Here is a 21,272-nt window from a genome sequence, read left to right as displayed (position 1 = left end):
ATTGAGGATGTGTAGTTGACACAATGGTGAACTGATATGGGATGAAACATGTGGAGGAATGCTCAAAGGCATATTTTAGAGATTTCTATGGGAACAATAGTATTACAATATGTTGAAGAGAATGATTTAAATGAATGTAATGTATTAAAATTGGATGAGAAGGAAATCATAAATGCTTTGAGAGTATCAAAAAACGGGTTAGACTGGAAGAGTATATGGTGTAAGTGAAGTATATGGTGTTAAAATATGGATGACATTTGCTTGTGGTTGTAGCGTATGCGATTGTTTAATAATTATATAAAATCATAGAATCCTAGGGCTGGAAGATACCTTAGAGATCTTCTTGTCCAACCCCTTGCTCAAGGCAGAAATCTTATGACCAATACTTTGAATTGTTTATGGAAAGAAACTGGGAGCCAGTAGCTTGGGCGATAGGCATGTAACATGGGCAAACTTAGGGACACCTAAGTTCATTTTGAGCCTTAGCTTTCCTCACTTCACCTTTGCAGGCTCAGGCTATTTGCTGATATTCTGCCTTAGTTATGTGCCCCTCTTTCCACTTTTTATACTTGTCCTTTTTGTCTTGATTTCCAAGTCACTAAAACATTAAGTTCTTAAAGGGCAATTATACGCAGTGAAGACTGAAGACAACAAATGCTTTTTATAAACAAAAAAAAACATAGCAAAAGAAAGAATATCACTTCACTGCTTCTTTAAGTCATTGTGCTGAATGTAATAATAAGGTAATCAACAGCATATAGGGAACTGCTTTACTAAAGGAAGACATTTTTGGAAATATAAAACAAATTAGATTGAGTACTGAACTGGATGAGCAGAATACATTCTATTCTCAGGAATGAAACTGCACTTTTGAAGCAGTTAAGTGTATCATATATATTTTTTACACGCTGTCCTATCCTTTCTAATAGTCACAAACTGCAGTTGTGCACAAGATAAAAGTAAACATTGATACAGCATGGTTTCTAAAAAAGGAAATTTTTAGCCTGCATTTACTGATGTATAATTTTAAATATATGAAGAACTCATTCCATTGTATTCTGCATTGAACAGGTTTCACCTTGATTGCAATCAGAATGGGAGGATTTGATGCTGCTACCTCGACACAGCCAGCAGGGGGAATCAAGGACTCAGCAGTGGCAAGAAGGCCACCCCCTGTTGGCCACGTTGAGCTAGTATAAAGTTTCCTGCTTGAAACCTTCAAGATCCCCACCCCCAACTCTGTTACTCTGTTTTTCTGTTAAGAACTTAAAGAAATATCTCACCAAAGAAGGCCAAGATAGATATGCCTATCATCCTGTGTTCAGGTTATATGAAATAAGCTAAACTCAGAATCAGGTAGAATGTTATGAAATAGTTGCAAACAACGGGAGCTATTTAACCATGGTCTCCACAGGGTGAATAGTTATAATGATATAACGCATCATTAAATCATCACAGAAGTGACACAAATCATATACTATTTATCATTTGTATAATGATAGCAGGCACAATTTAAATAATCAGTGCTATTTTCAGCAAGGTATGATATGCATTATGACATCCTCATCTTATTTAAGGAGGGATAATATCCTTAAAGAAGGGATGATATGTCTTCTTGTCAAGAGACTGGCTTTGGATCCAATGCTCTTGGATAACTATCATCCCAACTCCAGCATTCATTTTTAAGGGAAAGTTGTAGAGAAGGTAGTTGGACTGCAGCTGCTGAAACTCTGTAGGAAGCAGGTTATCTTATTCCATTTTGAACAGTTTTCAAGTTGCAATTCAATTCAGAAACAGCTTTGATCACATTTTTTTGATGAACTATGGCAAAGACAGGAGAGGAGTGGTACATCCATCCTTATGCTTCTGGATATCTTGGTGGCTTTCAATACCATTGACCATGATACCCCCATGGACCAGTTCTGAAGTCAGAGAATTGGGGACACAATCTGGTGATTCTCTTCCTTCCTTCAGGGCTGGAACCAGTTGGTGCTGGTTGGAGAAAAAATGTCATTCCCCAGGTCCCTCCTTTTTAGGCTGCCACAGGATTTGGTGTTCTCTCCACTCCTGTTCAACAGTTCTATAGAAAACTGCTAGATGAGGTCATTCACTATTTTGGAATGTGGTACTCAATTATATTTTTTTTCTATCCTAGGCTGGCCAAGCAAAGTTATTAAAATCCTGTTTCAGTGCCTAGAAAGCATGGAGGCCTGGAGGGGAAGGAAGTGTTTCCAGTTCAGTCTTAACAAGAGTGAACTGGTTATGGATGAATCAAGGTAATGAAGGGTAACCTTGATTCAGGCAGAGTTCAACATTAATCTTAGCTGGTTTCAAAGGTGGTACACACTCTGGAAGTCTTCATGGCTCATGGTTCCTGCTCAATGAGGGCCTTTGCACATCTTCACTTAGTGTACCAACTGTATCCTCTCCTGGACTGAAAGATCTTTCAGAGAATCAGTCACTTTCTAGATTGATTATTACAATGTGTTGCACCTGGACCTGCCCTTGAAAACTACTCAGAATCTTCAACTGGACTATCATGGGCAATGATGATCATGCCTCAGTATACTGTCTCTGCTCAACAAGCTGAATAGGCTACTAGTTGCTTCCAGGTGTGTTTCAGAGTTTTGTTTATGATATATGAAGTCCTACATGACATACAGCTTAGCCATTTCAAAGACCAACTATTTCCTGTTGTGTCTGCCTGGCGGATATAGGTGAACAAGGCTGTCTCACTTTGGGTCCCTTCAATTAAACAGTTTCTTCTTTTCTGTTGCCACACCTGCCCTTTGGAATTAAGTTCCCTGGAGATCTGGGTGGCTTCCATCCTGATAGCATTCTGGAGAGCTTTAAACACCTAGTTAAAGCTTCATGGTGGGTTTTGTGTTGTTGGCTGGCTTTGTTATTATGTTCTTTATTTTGTCTTTATCTATTTGATTTGTGTTTTTTAACTGTAGTGTATTTTCATTAGAAAATATATGTAGCTCTACTGGAACTATAGAATCTTTAGTGGTCTGAGCTTAGTTGCTTGTTTGCCAATATTTCCTTACCTAACTAGGTGACATCATTAGTGTACTATATTTTATTCTCTTTCCCATATTGTGAGTTGCCTAGGTTCTTTCTGAATTTGGGAAGTCTCTAAATCAAATAAATTATGTTAAATCAAACCTCAGTTCTATGGATACCTATGAGTCCATCATTGGAACCAATTACTGTCAGAGAAGTTGATTTATTTTTTTATTCGATGAATTTAAGCAGAGGCTGGGCAGCCATCTGTAATAATGCATTAATTTGAATTTCTGGATTGAATATTGGGTTGGACTCATGGGCCCTTCCAAGTCTATGGTTCTTTCATTCTATACAAATAGCTGCAGTAGCTTAAAATATATTACTGAAACAAATAATGGTCAGCCTATTTATGGAGGACTATCAAAATGCATGATTAAACAATAAATACATACACAGGCACCTAACGTTTCCTTTATAGTCATGTTCTTTATACTATTAACCATACAGTACTTCCAAGAAACTAATATTTGAAGGGTTAAGACGAGAATAAAGTTGAAAATATAATACCTGCTGCTCTGTATTGGAGGATAGCAATACCAACAGCACTTAGACTTACAGTATATACCACTTCACAGTGCTTTACAGCCCTCTCTAAGTGGTTTACAGGGTCAGCACATTGCAATCTGGGTCCTCATGCTACCGACCTTGGAAGGGTGGAAGCCTGAATCAATCTTGAGCCAGTGAGAATCGAACAGCTGAACTGTTGGCAGCCAGGAGTCAGCAGAAGTAGCCTGCAGTACTGCATTCTAACCACTGCGCCACCATGGCTCCTAAGATAGATAGGCTATTTTATCATCATTGGTGGCTGAACCAGTGTGCAATACAGTAAAATAACGTATGGCAGTGTATATATGCTTAAAATTTGACTAATCTTGTCTGGTTGAGACCTTGCTAGTATTTGGATGGTTGCCCACCAGGCTCAAGGTTGACTCAGCCTTCCATCCTTCCAAGGTAGGTAAAATGAGGACCCAGATTGTTGGGGGCAATTAAGCTGACTTTGTAATAATGCCGCTTGGGGGGTGTATGAAAGCCCTAATAAGCAGGCATATACATAGAATGAAGGCTACTGCTAAGCTTGTAAGCTGCCCTGAGTCTTCGGAGAAGGGCAGGATATAAATGGAATTAAAATAAATAATAAAAAATAAAAAAGGGGATCGCATGACCCTGGGAAACTGCAAGCATCATAAATATGGTTGCCAGTGTGAAAAAAGAGCCTTGGTGGAGCAGTGGGCTAATGCCTCCTTCAGTAACACCAGCTGCCTGCAATTAGTGCAGGTTCGAGTCCCACCAGGCTCAAGGTTGACTCAGCCTTCCATCCTTCCGAGGTAGGTAAAATGAGGACCCAGATTGTTGGGGGCAATAAGCTGACTTTGTAATAATGCCACTTGGGGCCCCCCGAAAGCCCTAATAAGCAGGCATATACATAGAATGAAGGCTACTGCTAAGCACATTGAGTTGTGCTTTAGTTTGTAAGCCGCCCTGAGTCTTCAGGGAAGGGCGGGATATAAATGGGATTAAAAACAAAAAAACAAAAAAAAAACAGTCTTAAGTCGCTTTTCTCAGTGCCTTTGTAACTTTGAACGGTCACTAAATGAACTGTTGTAAATTGAGGACTACCTGCCTTTTAGTGCTGATTGACTGAGAATACATTTTGAAGGGATGCTGTATATGAAGGTCCCTTACACTGACTGAACTTATTCTTCTGCAATCCTAGGTGGAAAAGCTATAGACTGATCTGAGACTGTTGGAGGAAAAAGATATTCATTATGATGAAGTTTTCCTAATGGTTCTTCATGGAGGAAAGAAATCCTTTGATCAGGCTTCTCTCCCTTAATACTGACTTGTAAAAGAAATTGGGCTCCAAGGCCATGAGTAATGCATTTGTTTTACTCATTGGTTGTCAAGAAATAATAAGAATGATGATGATGATGGAGGAGGAGGAGAAAACTTGTTCATTTTGCTAATCACAGTTAAAATGCCAGTAACAATTTGTTGATTGCTGGTAATTCATAATTCAAATATGAACAGAATTGTTTTAGATGTAATTTCATCTTATGTATATATCTAGGCCTGGAGATCACAACAGAACAGAGAGAACTCACCACACAGATACATTGATTTTAACATTTATATGAAGTTATAGGCTGGTTAATCCTAGTTATTTTTATGAAAGCCTATTTACTTCTGAAAACATAATATAAGGCCAAATACCTATGCATTGTTTCCTAGGAGCATGGAAAAATACATGTTTGAATATGAATATCAATTACAGGAAAAACTAGCTGAAATCATATTATAATGAATATTAAATATAATATGAATTATATTACGGTTAAATGTTTGATAAAGAAAAACATTGGTATATTATGGGAAAAGAAATGACAGTAGTAAGCAATACTGTTTGGAGGCAGCAGCTTTAAGCTCTACTTCTGCATCTAAAAAGATGGTTTCCAAGAAAAAAAATATAATGAAATTTACAATATTGTAGTTTTTTTTTCTTCAGGGTTTGGCTACACATTCATGATATTTCTGCACACACCACTAGATTAAATGCTTCCAAATGCATGGCCTGAAAACCCCAAAGTTCCTAGGGAGTTGCCAAGTATTAGAAGCAACTGAGTCATTAATTCAATTAAGGAGTCAGCTTGGTACACACATTTGAAGAGACTTCACACATAGATACAGTTCATAGCAATGCAATTAAATAATACCAGTATTCAAGATTCATAGATTAATATAATAGAAGGGATAAACTTAGGTTTAATGTAAAAAAAGACCTTCAGCAAAATAAACTACTATTCAGTAAAAATAAAAATGATTTACTGCAAAATAGGGAGTTGGTTTATTTGAATACAAATCTTAATACTTTTTTTTAAAAAAATGGAAATCAGAGAAGAGATAAATAGGTGTGTGTGTGTGTGTGTGTGTGTGTGTGTGTGAGAGAGAGAGAGAGAGAGAGAGAGAGAGAGAGAGAGAGAGAGAGAGAGAGAGAGAGAGAGAGAGAGAGAGAGAGAGAACGAACATCAAACGTCTTTTTTGCAGGATATTGAAACACTGATTATGTTTCCAACTAAAATAAGATTAAAGAATATCAATATGAACAAAGGCAGAGAGAGAATACAGAAATGACCTTGAACTAAAATTATAAGAAAAGTTTACACAAGAATGAAGATACTTCAAAGAATAGAGAAACTATATGTACCAAGAAAGGCAATATCTGGGGATAGAAATAAATAATTGAAAATGTATCTGGTTCTAGTAGATGAGTGGGCTCTTCTTCAGAGCCAGTTAAATATAAAAATAATGAGATAATTTTAAATTCTTATTGGTTTTAGGCTACATAGTATGTTAGAAGGGAAACAGAAAGTCCAAACAAGTATACTTTAGGAATAGCCAGTCACTGAAGGAAAGTTGAAATGATATGCCTAAGGTGGCATCTTGCTTTTGTGTAAGAAAAATAATGTGTACCATGGAAACTTTACCATTATGGACATTTGCTCATGTTCTCAATTGATGTATATGTGTAGTAAACAGCCATTTTTGCTATCCGTCCCTTTGTCTAACCAAATAATATAAGCCAACTAAATAGATTCCATTAAGATTTAATATTAGAATTTACATAAATAATATATTTATATACATAAATACTTCAGAGAAAACATATCAGTAGAATAGGAGGATTCTTTAATGTCTGCATCTTTACCTGATCACTCTTGGGAAAGTGTTGCAGCTGTTCTGTGCGACTCGGGGGGTGGGGTGAAGTCAACATTATTTGATTATTGTAGACAATTTAGGATTGATTGAAATATTTCCCTTCCCTAAGGTTCCCGTGATAGGTTTACTACACAGCAGAATAATGCTTTGATTTTCTGTGACATTGTAACTGACAATGAAACCCAATTTATGGTAGCAGAACTCTAGTTGCTCCAAATATCCTATACCTCTGACTCTCATTACCACAAATGGCAAGTTGGAGACTGAATCATAAACTGCGAAAACATTATGTATTACTCTTTTAAAGAGGAGGTCAAAACCACTGAAGGTCACTAGATATTGCTTAGCAGAATTGTCAACAGGGAAATGACTCAGGATATCCTCAATAAGATTTTATTTTGAACTGATCTGACACTGGGGAAAAAAAATCCCCTTTAGGTTACAAAGCCACGAGCCTGGCCATTTTTATAACCAGTTCCATTAATTCAGTGAGGAATTACTAGCTGTACTGTAAGATACCAAGAAAAGACAGGACAGACTACACGGCAAGTCTTTACCATCTTTTAGAGGCAAAGTAACTCCCATGAAAGTTGCACTTCATGAATTATGTTGGATTCTAAATGTATATACTATATACTATATATATATATATATATATATATATATATATATATATATATATATATATATATATATGTATGTATGTATGTATATGTGTATGTGTCTCTGTGTATGTGTATTCATTCTATGCTTTACAACCTTGTCTTGTAGAAGTAAATGTTAAAGGGAAAATGCTAAAGTAAATTAAGATAAAATGAGGCCCATGGGTGTTGATAATTATGAGAGTAAAAGCATAGAAGTTTCAATCTCAGCAATGACATGAAATTTTTGTTTTGTTTTTTAAATAGTTGATTATATATTCATTTCAGTCTTCATGTCCCTTCATTCTAGTAATTTAGTTTTGCAGCACTAACATAAATTCAACAAAGATAGCTGGAATTCTCCTGCAAAAATTCACCATGAATAATATTTTTAAACATCAGCCTACCCTTAATTCAGGTTAACTGCCTATCAGCGTCAGAGCCAAACAGAGCCAATTAAGATAATAGTTCTAATATTCTTCTGTGTTTTCATGTGAAGAATTATGTAAGTTTATGAATTAAACAAAACTACAATTCAAAAAGCCAAATTATCTAATAGTACCCTGTGATTTAGAAGAATATTGATGTGAGCAGAGAGAGAACAGTAAAAGAAAATCAAAGCATTTAAGACCATGGCACGAGATCAAAATTAGACTGATTTTGTGCCATGATCATAATGGGGCAATTTGGCAGTGTGATTATGCCCTAAGTCAAGCTTCCATGAATCTATCAATCAAGTCTATAGTTACAAATATACTGGGACATGGACTAGTAAAATATGCTGAAAAGAAAGAGAAAAACATTTATAACAGAAATAAAGTAGAAGCAAACAAAAAAGTCCAAATGACTTTCTCAAGACCACAACATCTCATTTTAAGTATCTTGAAAGGGCAGACTAGGGTTGGAGTGATGTTCTTCTTTATTCAGATATTGTCAAGTGCAAAGGATCAGGATCATGCATAAAGTTTTGGAATAGAAGATTTATGCAAACCTTTACATAAGAGTCTAGTCAACTAACAATCAACACTAAATTGGTGCTAGGTAAGGGTCAATGGAATTCAATGGGACTTGGATGCCTTGCGCCAATGCAAGGACTCTAAATTGAGGATGTGTCTAATTCCATTGCCATCCCAACTCTGCCTGCTCTTCTCCTACAGTTACTTATGCAATATAATTTGTAACTTTATGGTTTTAGTGGTGACCCATTGGATAGCTATAGTTCGTAGTTGGAGATGGCATCATTATATTTTCATACTGTACAGACACACAGAGATGGAGACATAAATACTAAATTAGTCCCTATTATTATCAACAGAAAAAACATCAATAATAGGGTACTATATTAAACAGTATCAGCTCTGGGACTCTGTTTTGTTTTTGTTTTGTTTTTTGCTACATGGCTCATTTCAGTCACTGTCCCTACAAGACACTGTGCCACCAATGTAGTCCTAGATCTCTATCCTGAGGTACAGCCCTGGTTGATCACTAAATCTATAATCCTATACCAACATCCCTTACTTTATCCTGACTGTTTTACTGAGGTAAAACAAAGACCCCCATTTCCTGTATTCTATAGAATAACAAATGAAGGCAAATCTTACACAACTAGAAGAACTGTCTACTAACCCTTATGGGATAGGTGAAAACAAAAATGCTAAAGCAGAACATTTTTTCCCTTTAACATAATAATACAGCTATGATGTCCCACTATTATCCATGTGTACTGTATTTGTAAAATTTAAATGCTGAGCATGTTAAGATTTACTGGTATTCAAATTAGCATGAATGCTATCGAAAACAACTTTTAAGAACAATTTAACTTCTAGATGAAATGGCTTTCTTTAAACTTTCAGCCTCAGAATACTGTGGCGTAAAAACTGATTCTCTATAGAATTTTCTTTTCTACTTTTAAATATGCCTTTTGAACAGCAAAGAGTTTTAGCTATTAGATTCCACAAAGTAAGGACTATTGCTTTAACTGAGTTTAGCTGGAATAAGCCCTACGATTCCCTAAGCATAATGTTCGGGTCGACATCTTTAAGGTAGATTGCAAACTGGTTCATTTTTTGGAATTAGTATGTGAATTTAACTCCTTAGTGTGTTTCCTTGGCTTTCTCCAGTTCTTTAAGTAATAGTCACTTTGCTGCAGAACCAATCTGAATCCTAATACAAATACATTGTTGGCTTCTCTGCCAAAATAAATTTTGTTATGTCTCACAACAGCTACATCTATTGATATATTTTTTTACAGAAAGAAATATGAAACTGGGTCTTCCCAAAGTCTTCAAAAAACACCTGACTGAATCCAGGTTTGGTAGTGTCCTTGACAGTCCCAAGGATTCAGATAGACAGAAATAATAAAACTCAGGGCTGCAAACACTGAGCATTGTCTCAATGCAAGACAGGCATGGGCCAATGCTTTGAGAACTGTTACTTGTATTCGTCTCAGCCTGTTAAGTGTTGCTGTTGGGACCACTTGGGATTAGAGTGTCTCTAAGGCCTTGATAATGGCCTTGCCCATAACTTTTCCAAACTGTAAATCTTAATATTTGAGGAGGACAATTTAACGTGTTTATACATTCTTTGCTGACATTTTTCCTCAGCAATAAAATGCTATGCAGTGTGCCTTAAGCAAAAACCAGAGAAATTGGAACAAATTCAGAGAAGAAAATACTCTTCAAATATCATAGATGAGGAAAAAAGAGCAAAATATTATTCTTTGGTGGTTGAAAATAAAGGGCTTAGAGCAGGGGTGTCAAACTCACAACGTTACTTGTTGCGACGTATCACAACTTTTTTTCCATTGCTGGCAATGGGTTGGGCGCAGTTTCGCCATGACACATCCGGCCCACGGGTGGACAGTTTGACACCCCTGGCTTAGATATAATGGGGAATATATGGGAATTACAGGAAAGCTGTCTTCTTCTGTTTTATCTGCTAAAACAGTTCTAATGGTAATTTTCATATACAAAGCAGAACATTGGCCAATCTCCAAAATTTCATTGCATTCTGGAATTTTATACTTACGAACATCCTGTGTTTTTGTGACAGTTCAATTGTTTGGATGGTTTACAAATAATAGGGCATTTTAGGTCAAATAAGCTTATTTACTTTTGTAAAACTATTTTAAGATACTCATGTCACCTGCAGTGAGGTAATTAAAGCTCACAGAATGTCACTATGCTTCTCCAATCACTAGAACACACTTCATATTTTCAAATCAGTCCCAAATAATAGCTATGACCTATTCCATAATCTTTTACACAGAGTTCCTGTAAACATGAATTTGGAACACTGTGCAAATTGAACATCTTAGAGATGAAAGGTTTGGGATTTATGCAGATTAAAATAGTTGTTTCGTTTCATATCACTTTTTGGGCAAAAATGTATCTCATTGCTTGGGTAAAATCTAGAAACAGTGGTGCCTTTTTTCATATATTCTTTATCAGTAACACATTTCACTCTGTTCTGCTTGGCCTATGTCGCTATTCCACCGGTCAGCCTTTCTTTTGAGAAAAAAAAAATCCATTCACATTTTATCAGTTCTCTCACTGTGCTGTAAGTCTGACATATGAAATCCTCTCCAACATTTCAAATGAGTCTTCGAACAGTGATTCACATTATATAATCTGCCTTTGAAGCACTTTTACAATTTCTTTAAAATATCTGCACTTTAAAATGGCTTTCTGTTGAAAGGTTTTCAAGAATCTTACTGAAAAGGAGAGTTCTTCCCTTTCCTTTAAATACAGAGTAATTCACTACACCCAAATCTTCTCTCTCCTCACTTGTTCAGTTATTTCTTCTCTACTCACTTGTTCACTTCTTCAGGTAACTGATTAAATAAATGTATTTACACAGTGTGTGCACAAGGTTATACGTACCAATCTGGCTATTCCAAAGGTGTATAAAATAAATGAAGACACATTCACCAAAGATTCTGCCTAGTGGAAATACATGGAATATCAAGAGTGTGATGTGGAAGTTTTGGTTCTTCATCTTTTCAGTTTATAAAATGATGATCATGGTGGTGAGCCAATATAAACTCAAAACTGGGATGGGAGGGAGGGAGAAAGAAGACCCCAAATGAAATATCTAGTTTCTAACTGCTGACTCTATAAGGAGTCTTATAAAGTTCAAAATTCTTCTTCATCACAGATTTAGAAAATATGAATCTTTGGTATACTGACTATCTAACTTGTCTTCCTAGCTTCAATCAATCTTCTGAGAGTTATCCATTTCTTTCAAGAACCATTATTGTTTTAAAGTAGCTTCTACCCCCCCACACACAAACACACACTCCCAAAAAAGTCTAAGGTATGCACTCATGTAAATAAATAGTTCACGGTTACGTACATTCTGATCCCTTCATTAAAAAGGGGGAGGGGAGCTGTTAACTGAGAAAAATGCATCAGTAACTGAATTAACTCAAAGGGAGCTTTATTCTTTTCCAGTGAAGTAATCTTCTACCCTACTTATCCTATCCTGTCCTGTCCTGTCCTGTCCTGTCCCGTCCTATCCCGTCCCATCCTATCCTATCCTATCCTATCCTATCCTATCCTATCCTGTCCTGTCCTGTCCTGTCCTGTCCTGTCCTGTCCTGTCCTGTCCTGTCCTGTCCTATCCTATCCTATCCTACCCCTACTTGTATTCTACTATGCTACTTCAGTATTGCTCAGTATGAATAAACAATAATAGTAGTATTCAGTATATGTTTTTACACATTGGGTACACTAACATAAATCCCGTTTCTTTAAACCTTAAAATACAAGGGTTATATTATATTTTCTTCCATACAAAAGGATTGGATCATTAAAATCAGTCATGATCATTAATTAGCCAAGTTTCATTACATGGGTTAATAAATTATGTGAATCCTACATTTTTAGCCCATCTTTGCTAATAAGATATTTTCTGTTCATTAATTCTCTTTGATCATTCTAGTCTCCTGCTCCCTTATACCTGAGCTGCGTATTAAAGGCAATAAACCACTGTTATAGTCCAAGTATATTTGAAGGAATAACAGAAAACAAGCAGCAGCCCTTGCCAATTTGGAATCTCTCCTAACATTTTTACATGGACCAAAGTGTGACCACCATTGATCTGACATTCAGCACCGATACAGACAATGTGTTCTGGCCAAAGAACAAATTAATTTACCCAGGGAGAGAATGTGCAGATTTATAGCTCCACTTTGCACTTACATGCTTGACCTCAGAAGCTTGCTGCCCCCTGAAAACTGCCATAATTAATTTCAGAATTAGCATTGCAGGGATAGGGAGGACACTAAGGGAAATATTAAATGTTGCCACTTCGGGTTGTCAAAAGTCTAAGAAATTCAGTGAAAACTAAATGGTCCATCTCTACCTCCTGATTGGAATTAGCCACTCATTCACTCATCTGTAACACTGAGATAAAGAGATAGAAAACTCTGCAAATGAGAAGAATGCTATTTTTTTATCTCCTTTTCTTTTTCCTGACTAAGGAAGACATTCTTTTTGAGCTACTATTTTTGGGGGGTGCTGTCATCTTTTGCATTGGTTTGTACTCTTCTCCTTTTTCATCATGAAATAATGCGTTAATCCTGTGCAAAACTGATACCATTACAACAATTTTCATTTTTACAATATATTTCTCAAAAATCATTATTCCAAGAAATTTCAGGGGATAGAAAGAACTACAGTTCTGGATGATTATAGGAAACAGAGAAAATTCAGCTTTAGTTGCTATATTGAGGCAACATTGCTCTTAGGAAATAGTTATGGATTTATTTTTGGACATTAAGAGAAAATAGAGCTAAGATATATATTATGCTTGGAAATCTTCAATTGCATGATAGATATATATCTATAGATTAAGATTTAATTTACATCCTACCATTCCTCTGACAGCTCAATGTAATATAGATAGCAGCCCTTCCATTTTTTCTAATTGTTAGTTTTTGCTAAAACAAAAGGATAGATTGAGCTAAAATAGTTCCACTCCCAACAGCTTAAGCAGAGAAACCTCTTTGCCACGAATCCGTAACTGGACCATCTAATCTACTTTCTATTTTCCCTGCCAGGGTAACAGCTACCACCATGGGGCCAATCTTTTCACATATTTATTTGGTAGCTGAGATATTAAAACTTCAGCATGAAGTGTTGGAGGATATCCAGCAGATAATTATTTGTAGTCTACATTCAGCACATACACACAAACATAAAATCACAGTGGATTCTGCAGAGAGTGTCACTTAGCAATAGAAAGGGATAGCAGTTTAACACTGAAGGACTTTTAGCTTTCTCATTGTTAGAGTTAAATGCTTGCATTATATTTTTTGCACAAATAGGTTATTTTAATCTCTTTTGGCTAAGTTATGGATTATGTCTGATCTATTCATGTGGATTCACTTTGCTATCAGAGTGTATATTCCCATGAGATGCTAACATAAATCTGACACTAAGTATGGGTAAGCTACTTATCCATCAGTTCATTCCCTGCTAAAATATCAAATTGTGGCACTTATAAATGGTGGTTATCAGCCAACTGTTTCATGGCTGACTGACAATATTTTCTTAAAAAAAATAAAGCAAAGTAAAATCAAATAAAGTAGTTGGCTATTTTATCCCTGTTACAATACCCACCATGCCTAGTGGATATATGGGGGGAAAAACAGAGAAGAAGAGAGATTGCAATGGAATGGTCTGATTAGACAGGCACCGTAGCTATCCAGCTCTATTGTCAGAAGCCAGACATTTGCATCTTATTATCCTTATTATTAAGGGTGGCTCAGTGGGTTAGGATGCTGAGCTTGTCGATTGGAAGGTTGGCAGTTTGGCGGGTCGAATCCCGAGTGCTGCGTAACAGAGTGAGCGCCTGTTACTCGACCCAGCTTCTGCCAACCTAGCAGTTCGAAAGCACGTAAAAATGCAAGTAGAAAAATAGGGACCACTCCGGTGGGAAGGTAACAGCGTTCTGTGCGCCTTTGGCATCTAGTCATGCCAGCCACATGACCACGGAGACGTCCTCGGACAAGCTCTGGCTCTTCGGCTTTGAAACGGAGATGAGCACCAGCCCCTAGAGTCAGAAACGACTAGCACACATGTGCAGGGGAACCTTTACCTTTACCTTTTTATCCTTATTATTAGTATCGTTTAGATAAATAAACTAAAGTAAAATTTAACCAATGAACTAAATTTCAAATGTTTGTTAATTATAATCAGTACATGGTTTAATTTGTCCCAATGACATGATCATTCAGTCATTTCATTTCCTTTGTTTGTTTCCACTGTTTGAGAAACCACTAGATGTCATTTCTCCTAGAGGATGGAATGAAAATCTGCATTGAATGAGAATCTACATTACAGTGTACTCATCTATGTGTGTGAGCACAGGAAAAAAATGCTGAATGCATGGGCAAATGTTTATTTGTATCTCCTCCATTCAATCTTGAACTGATCAATCCTTGTCTAAGTGTATCTGCTTTTGTAACTTATAAATTTGAATCACTCAGATCTTTAGAGACAAAAAAGTAGCTATCTAAAGGTGCTTATTCCATCTCCAATTACATACATACATACATACATACATACATACATACATACATACATACATAAAATTCTATGATCAAGAGCTTTGTAATGTCTCCTTTGGGGTTTTGGAACTGATAAAAATAAATTTTATCAAAAAAGCATAATCAAAATGCATCTAAGAAACACAGATATTTACAATAGGAAAAACCCATGTATTGCATTTTTGCCTAGCTGGGTTCGCCATGAAAGCTTAACTAAGTTTAATTTCATTTGAAGAACAATATTCATCAAAATTCATTAGACACTTGTAGGCATTTAGCTGGAGGCTTTCAGGCAGTCCCAAAGCAGTGTTTAGCTTCCATTTCATATTTTCTTTTTTTTTTTAATGCATCTTTTAAAGCATTTTATGTGGAAAAAGAACATAGATTTTGTATAACTCTCTAAGTGACATTTCCATGCAATTCTGTTCCCAGAGAGTTGGTGAGAGAGCATTTGGAAAATGAAATTGTCTTACGAGAAGCTGGTGGGTGACAAATGTTTCATCCAAGTTACTTCATAATATAATGTGGCAGAGAAAATCAGAGCTCTGTATGCTACCTTGGATATTTCAAACAGCTGGAGGCATTATACCCCCAAAAGGTGCTGAAACAATTTGAGACATTTTAAGAAAATCTCAAATGAGTTTATTTCTTAGTCACACATTTAAGTGAAAAGTAAATGCAATATAGTAACAACAAGGATTTTTTGTGCAAGTTAATCCCTTTTGTTCCCTTTCTTGATGTAGAGGAAATCACTGGATTTTTTTTTTTTTATGTCCCTGTAACTTTTCTTGAGATTCCTTTGCTAAAACCTAAGAAGGTTTTAAACCTAAAATTGTATTTATCATTCTGACTTATATTAACAAGTATTAATACTTTATTATATTTATTCATTATCATTAATTTTGTAGCCATTTTCAGTTTCCGAAACATTTTAGTATCTGGATGATTATATGGTGCCAGCCATAAATTTTTACGAACTATTGCATGAAATGGAAAATGTGTTTTACTTGGAACCCAAAAGAACAATCTTTTATTTTAGTTGTTCTGCCAAATTGTTTCAGCTGGGCTGCAGATCAGCAGGACCATATCCCCAAACATTGTGGTTGTTTCAGGTTTGGGCCAAAAGAAAATCCAGAGGGCGTTATGGCCAAGCAGGCTGAAACAAATGAACCTCATCCATCTCTTTGTATTTCTCTCCACGTTTTTTGTGTATCAGCCTACTGTCGATATTTCTTCTTTCTTTCCCTGTTTCACTTCCAAGATGTTTAGCTTCAAGCACAGCGTATTTAGCTTCTCCAACTTCTCCTTCCCTCAATATTCTTCCCTTAGTTATCAATGCCCTTGGCTTCAAGTGTGGTACAATTAGCAACTTCCTAACCCATTTCTTGATCTTCTTAGCACCTTCTTTTCTCCACCAACCCTTAGCTATAACTGATGTCTTTGACTTCAAACACGACATATTCAACCAGCCTATCAATCATTCCTCCTGTTCTTCCCATTGCCCTCCTTTCTTTCCTTCTTTGTCTCATCACTAAAGTGCTTACATTTATAATGATTTTTTTCTCACCCAAAACATGTCTGCTTGGAACACAATTTCAGACCAAACCTGACAATACAAATGTTCTTTGGCTCAAAAGTGAAACATTGAAAACTAGTTGCTCCATAGTTTGCATGCAAAATATTTTTCACACCTGCATTACAAATTTATTTTTCATGTGCAGCTGGTATCCCATAATATAGAAAATAACAATTCCAAAATCTCAAAATGTGCACGAAATGTTTGTATTTTAATAAATTTTGTTTTCCAAAGCTCAGTTTTTTCCACTTCATTAAATATTGCAATGCAGACCTGAAAATGAAGCCCTTTCAAGGGAAATTATTAACTATCCTTCATTAAGAGGAATTAAAAATTTCTACCAACTAGAAATGAAAATTGACTCCACATTATCAGTAACTCAAACACTTATTGAATAGTTGGTCACTGGAATATATGCATCGGCTGACAAATGTTTCACTGATCTTCATGTCCATGAATGACCACAAAAGGATGTGAGTATTGATTTTGCAGTTACAAATAAATTTTAGTGAGCAGCCAAACTTGCAAATATTGAATCTGCAAATGATAAGAAATAACTATAACAAAAAAAATCACATTAAAAGGTAAAGTGTCTTTCAAGTTAAGTTTGAACCATGAGAACTATGTAACTGTTTTAGAAATAACATGGAAGTGATTTGTCAGTATTTGCAGTCTGGCCTATAGTCAAGATCCACTCTGCATAGCCTGCTTATATTCAGCTACCATAACTAGCTATTTAAATACATAACACATAATAAAATTATGAGAAAGAATCAAAAACTCCCAACAGTGTTTTTGCCAAGATTATGGTGTGGCAAATCAAGTATCCACGTACTCTATATGTACCGACAAATTAGTAAACAGTTACTTTGAGTTTAAATATTCAGGACAAATTATGGTACTAATTTTATAAGGGTTAAATGTTTAAATATTCAAAACTAGTTCTTTCTCTTGCAACATGTCATTTTAAACATATAATACAACAACAGGAAATACATTGGGAATATGCTGGGCATCTAATAATTCCTTTTCTTTTTCCTATAAAAACAATTCTTGGATACCACAAATTTGTTTCCTAACAAAAGTGTAGTGATTATTCAGTCTCTTCTGGGAAAATAATAATAATAATAATAATAATAATAATAATAATAATAATAATAATAATAATAATAATAATAATAATAACAACAACAACAACAACAACAACAACAATAACAACAACAACAACAACAACAACAATAATAATAATAATAATAATAATAATAATAATAATAATAATAATCTCACCTCATTTTGGAGATCTCTGATCATTTTGCTTTTTCTCTCCATTTCAGTCTTCAGAAAATTAATCTGGAAATGTAAATTTGAAGAATTTATTGAAAATCTTGCTCTAGACAGGATAATAAGGAAATAAAGTAGTATCTGTCTACTTCTACATTACTTCAGCTGTCATTTAGGTTTCTTCCATTGCTCATTTGTATGTAGGCCAGCTCCAGTCCTTTATTCATCTCAGTCAGTTTTAAATCCAACATTTAAATATTTCTACAAAGCCTTTTTGGATTTTCAGAACCACTGATTCATTGATAGGAAGATCCATCCACTCCATGTATATTTCTTGGGCTTTTGCCTCTACTTAATTCTGGGTATTCTCTTTACTCCAGGTCTATTCATTCAGAGTAGAAGATTATTGTGGTGCATATGTTGTAAAAGTTAGACACCTCATCAGGCCATACTGTATTTTATTTTTCCTTCTGTTCAGATTAAGATAGGACTGTTTTCCTCCTGTCACCACCAAAAAATGGAAAAAATGAAGTCAAATATTCAACCAGTCCCATATCCCTACAAGCCTACATGCAAAGCTAATGTAGGATATAATTCTCAGCTTATTATAAAATAGTCTTCTAAATAATAATTTTATTAATCCTGTATTAATGTATAGATAAACTAAAAGTGTAGAACACACAGAATAGGTAAAATTTAAAAAAATGCCTTTTCAAGGACTTAATGAGTTGTATGTTTAACTAATTATTCATAATGGAAGGTTCTCTAGGATCTGTGATTTTTGTGTGTAATTCTAGAAAGGATTTCTTTTCCTGTACAGCAGTGAAGATGGAAAGAGTCAGTCTCTAAAAATACCCTTGATTTTTTTTGCACAGGATCTATAGAAGTAGTTTATAACTAAATATATTTCTTTCACACACATTTATCTTGCTAGACATATATTATTGGACTGCCAACCTACTTAATTCCAGGAATAACATTCCTGTTTATAGACTGCTTAAGTTTATAATAATTAAAAAAAAATCTCTTGATGTTCTCAGCTGACTTCCAATAATTCTGAACAGCTTAATGAAGTAAAGGGTAAAGTAAATTAATTTCACACATTTTCCACAAATGACTTCAAAAGCTCTTAGCAGGCTTTATTGGATTTCTTCCGCTAAGTTTCTCTCCTGCTACCTTTATTATTCTTTTTTTCCCCCTCACTTTTTTCTTCCTCCTTTTCTTCATAAAAGAAGCACAGACAATGTTTTAATGCAGGCCTCAAAATTATTTATGATGGCTCACTTAATTTAAAGGTAGGTTACTAATTCTCCAAAGCAATCCTGATAAAGTATAGTAGAAAGATCAAGGCTTCAATAGATCTTCAGAGCCAGGCTGCAAAGAGATAACAGCAGACAAACTCTCTGCTTACTTTCAAATAAATGTCCAGAGTTTTGCAGCCCAGATCAATGAACCTAGGCTTTTATTTTCCAGCAGCTAGAGTTTCCCTATATTACCATATTTAGAAGTATATTTGTGTCTCTAAATAATAAGAGTCTGTGTGAATGAGCTTATGTGGTATGAAGGCCTAGCCATCCATCTCTACCCACTTGGAGGGTTCTGCAGGGACTTGTGGCATGAATGGAAAGATTTTATTCAAAGCTGTTAAAATAGCTTCCAGTTATTTTATTCATATATTTTAAAATGAGTAATCTTAATTATGTGAAAGCTTATCTCAACCCTGCCCACTTACTGGTGAGGCTCTAATGACACTTTTTTTCTGCAGATGTTCATGCTTTCTTTTTTTTAAAAAAAAACCACAAGTTTTATTAGTTTTCCAATTTAAAATCCAAATATTTAGAAAGCATCATGGTGACTGGGTAATCAAAGGCTCAGTAACAGAGTTTTTAGTACATAATTCAGTTTACATTATCAAAACATCCTTCTCAATTTCCCTTAACATTTAATATAACATGCTTAAACCAGTAAATTTCTAAGAATAACATGATCATTTAAAACATTTGTCAGTCCATTTTTAGTTATACGTATCCATGTCCTGTTTTTAAGTTTTACCTAATTTTTGATTTTGGTTATAGTATTCAAGTTTAGCCTTTAACATCCAAAATAACATCCACAACCCAAATTTCCCTTATTTTTCACTACACAAAAATTATAACATCTAAAATACACATAATATCTATATGAGTGAACTCTACTTACATTTCATAAACATTTTCTATTTCTCATCCTGATACATCACACGTTGCCAATACAATAACCTACATTTATCAATCTATTTTTACTTATACATTTCCAAATTCTATTTTGATTTTTTCCTAATTGTTAGTTCTTTGTTAAAGTATACAAATTTAACCTTTAACATTGATAATAGCGTCCATAACCCAAATTTCCATTATTTCCCTACACAAATTATAATATCTAAGATAAGCCTGATAAATACATAAGCATATTCTAATTTTATCTCATAAACATTTACTATTTCACATCCTAATAGATCACACATTACTAAGAGAGTAGCCTTTAGTAACTCTCTAGCAAATGATTTTTTAAACCTAACTCTAGCTTTCTTTTTTCTTTTTTTGCCTTTAGGTCAGATAGGTCTCTCTTCGTTCCAGCACATATTGGTTGAATTGTAGGAGACCATCTAACCATCAGTAATCCAAAAAAGCTAAACCATTTATAATCATTAGGTTGTTGCCCTTTTGGTTCAAATCTCTGTATTTGCTCTAGTGTCTTTATCTTCAATTTAGTCTGGTCTCTTCCTTCCTTTGGTTTCTTCTGATTTAAGCAGAAGGTCGTATCCAACTTTGTAATTACTGCTTGGTTGTCTTGGTTTTCAATAAGCTGTCTTTGTTGATCTTTAGCATCCTCTATTTTGGTGTTACTTTCTTCCGCTTCATATACTTTTGAAGTTGTAGGTTCTTTAGATGGAGTCAGGATTTGGATATTAAATTTTTCAATATCTTGTTGTTCCTTAGAGTTCTCTGTCTTAGTAGTTTCTTCCAGCTTTGTTATTTTCTGAATTATAAGTTCTTTAGTTGGAGTCTGGGTTTCAGTTTGTGGTTTCAAGCTAGCGCCTTTATCTTTCAGTCTGGATTTAATTATCTCAGTGGCTTCGAGAATTTTTTCAAGTATAAGCTTATAGTCAATTGAAGTTTGTAGCTGGTCTCCCTCCATTTCTGGAATAGTTATAGATAATCCTTTAGTGGAGGCTAATTTTTAAACAAGAGTCAGTAAATGTTCACCTCCACAGTTCTTAAAATCCAAATTCACCTCCCAGCTGTTTCAAGTTTTTATCTTTAGCTAATGCCAAGGACAGATTTAAGTTGTAAACAGATTTATTTGCCAGGGATATTCACTTGCTGTACCAGGCTTAACCACAAGATGTTCCAGTGTTATTTAAAATCCTTTTCAGACAGAGTAGGCTTTTATAAAATTT

The 21,272-nt window shown here is 35.1% G+C and overlaps 1 protein-coding gene across 1 annotated transcript in view; it reads right to left on the bottom strand.

Annotated features, from left to right (window-relative positions):
- LUZP2 (leucine zipper protein 2) overlaps positions 1 to 21,272 on the bottom strand; it is a gene marked incomplete at both ends in the record, with an annotated part of 417,062 nt that overhangs the window by 133,784 nt on the left and 262,006 nt on the right. The window contains one exon of the mRNA XM_081314356.1: positions 17,840 to 17,902. Within this exon, the coding sequence (XP_081170482.1) occupies positions 17,840 to 17,902 (63 nt within the window). The remainder of the gene's footprint in view (positions 1 to 17,839; positions 17,903 to 21,272) is intronic.

This window comes from Vipera berus (genome assembly GCF_964194415.1).
Source record: "Vipera berus genome assembly, chromosome: 1".
NCBI lineage: Eukaryota > Metazoa > Chordata > Lepidosauria > Squamata > Viperidae > Vipera > Vipera berus.
The sequence above is the reverse complement of the archived record's forward strand: the minus strand, read 5'-3'. Positions and strand labels throughout refer to the sequence as shown.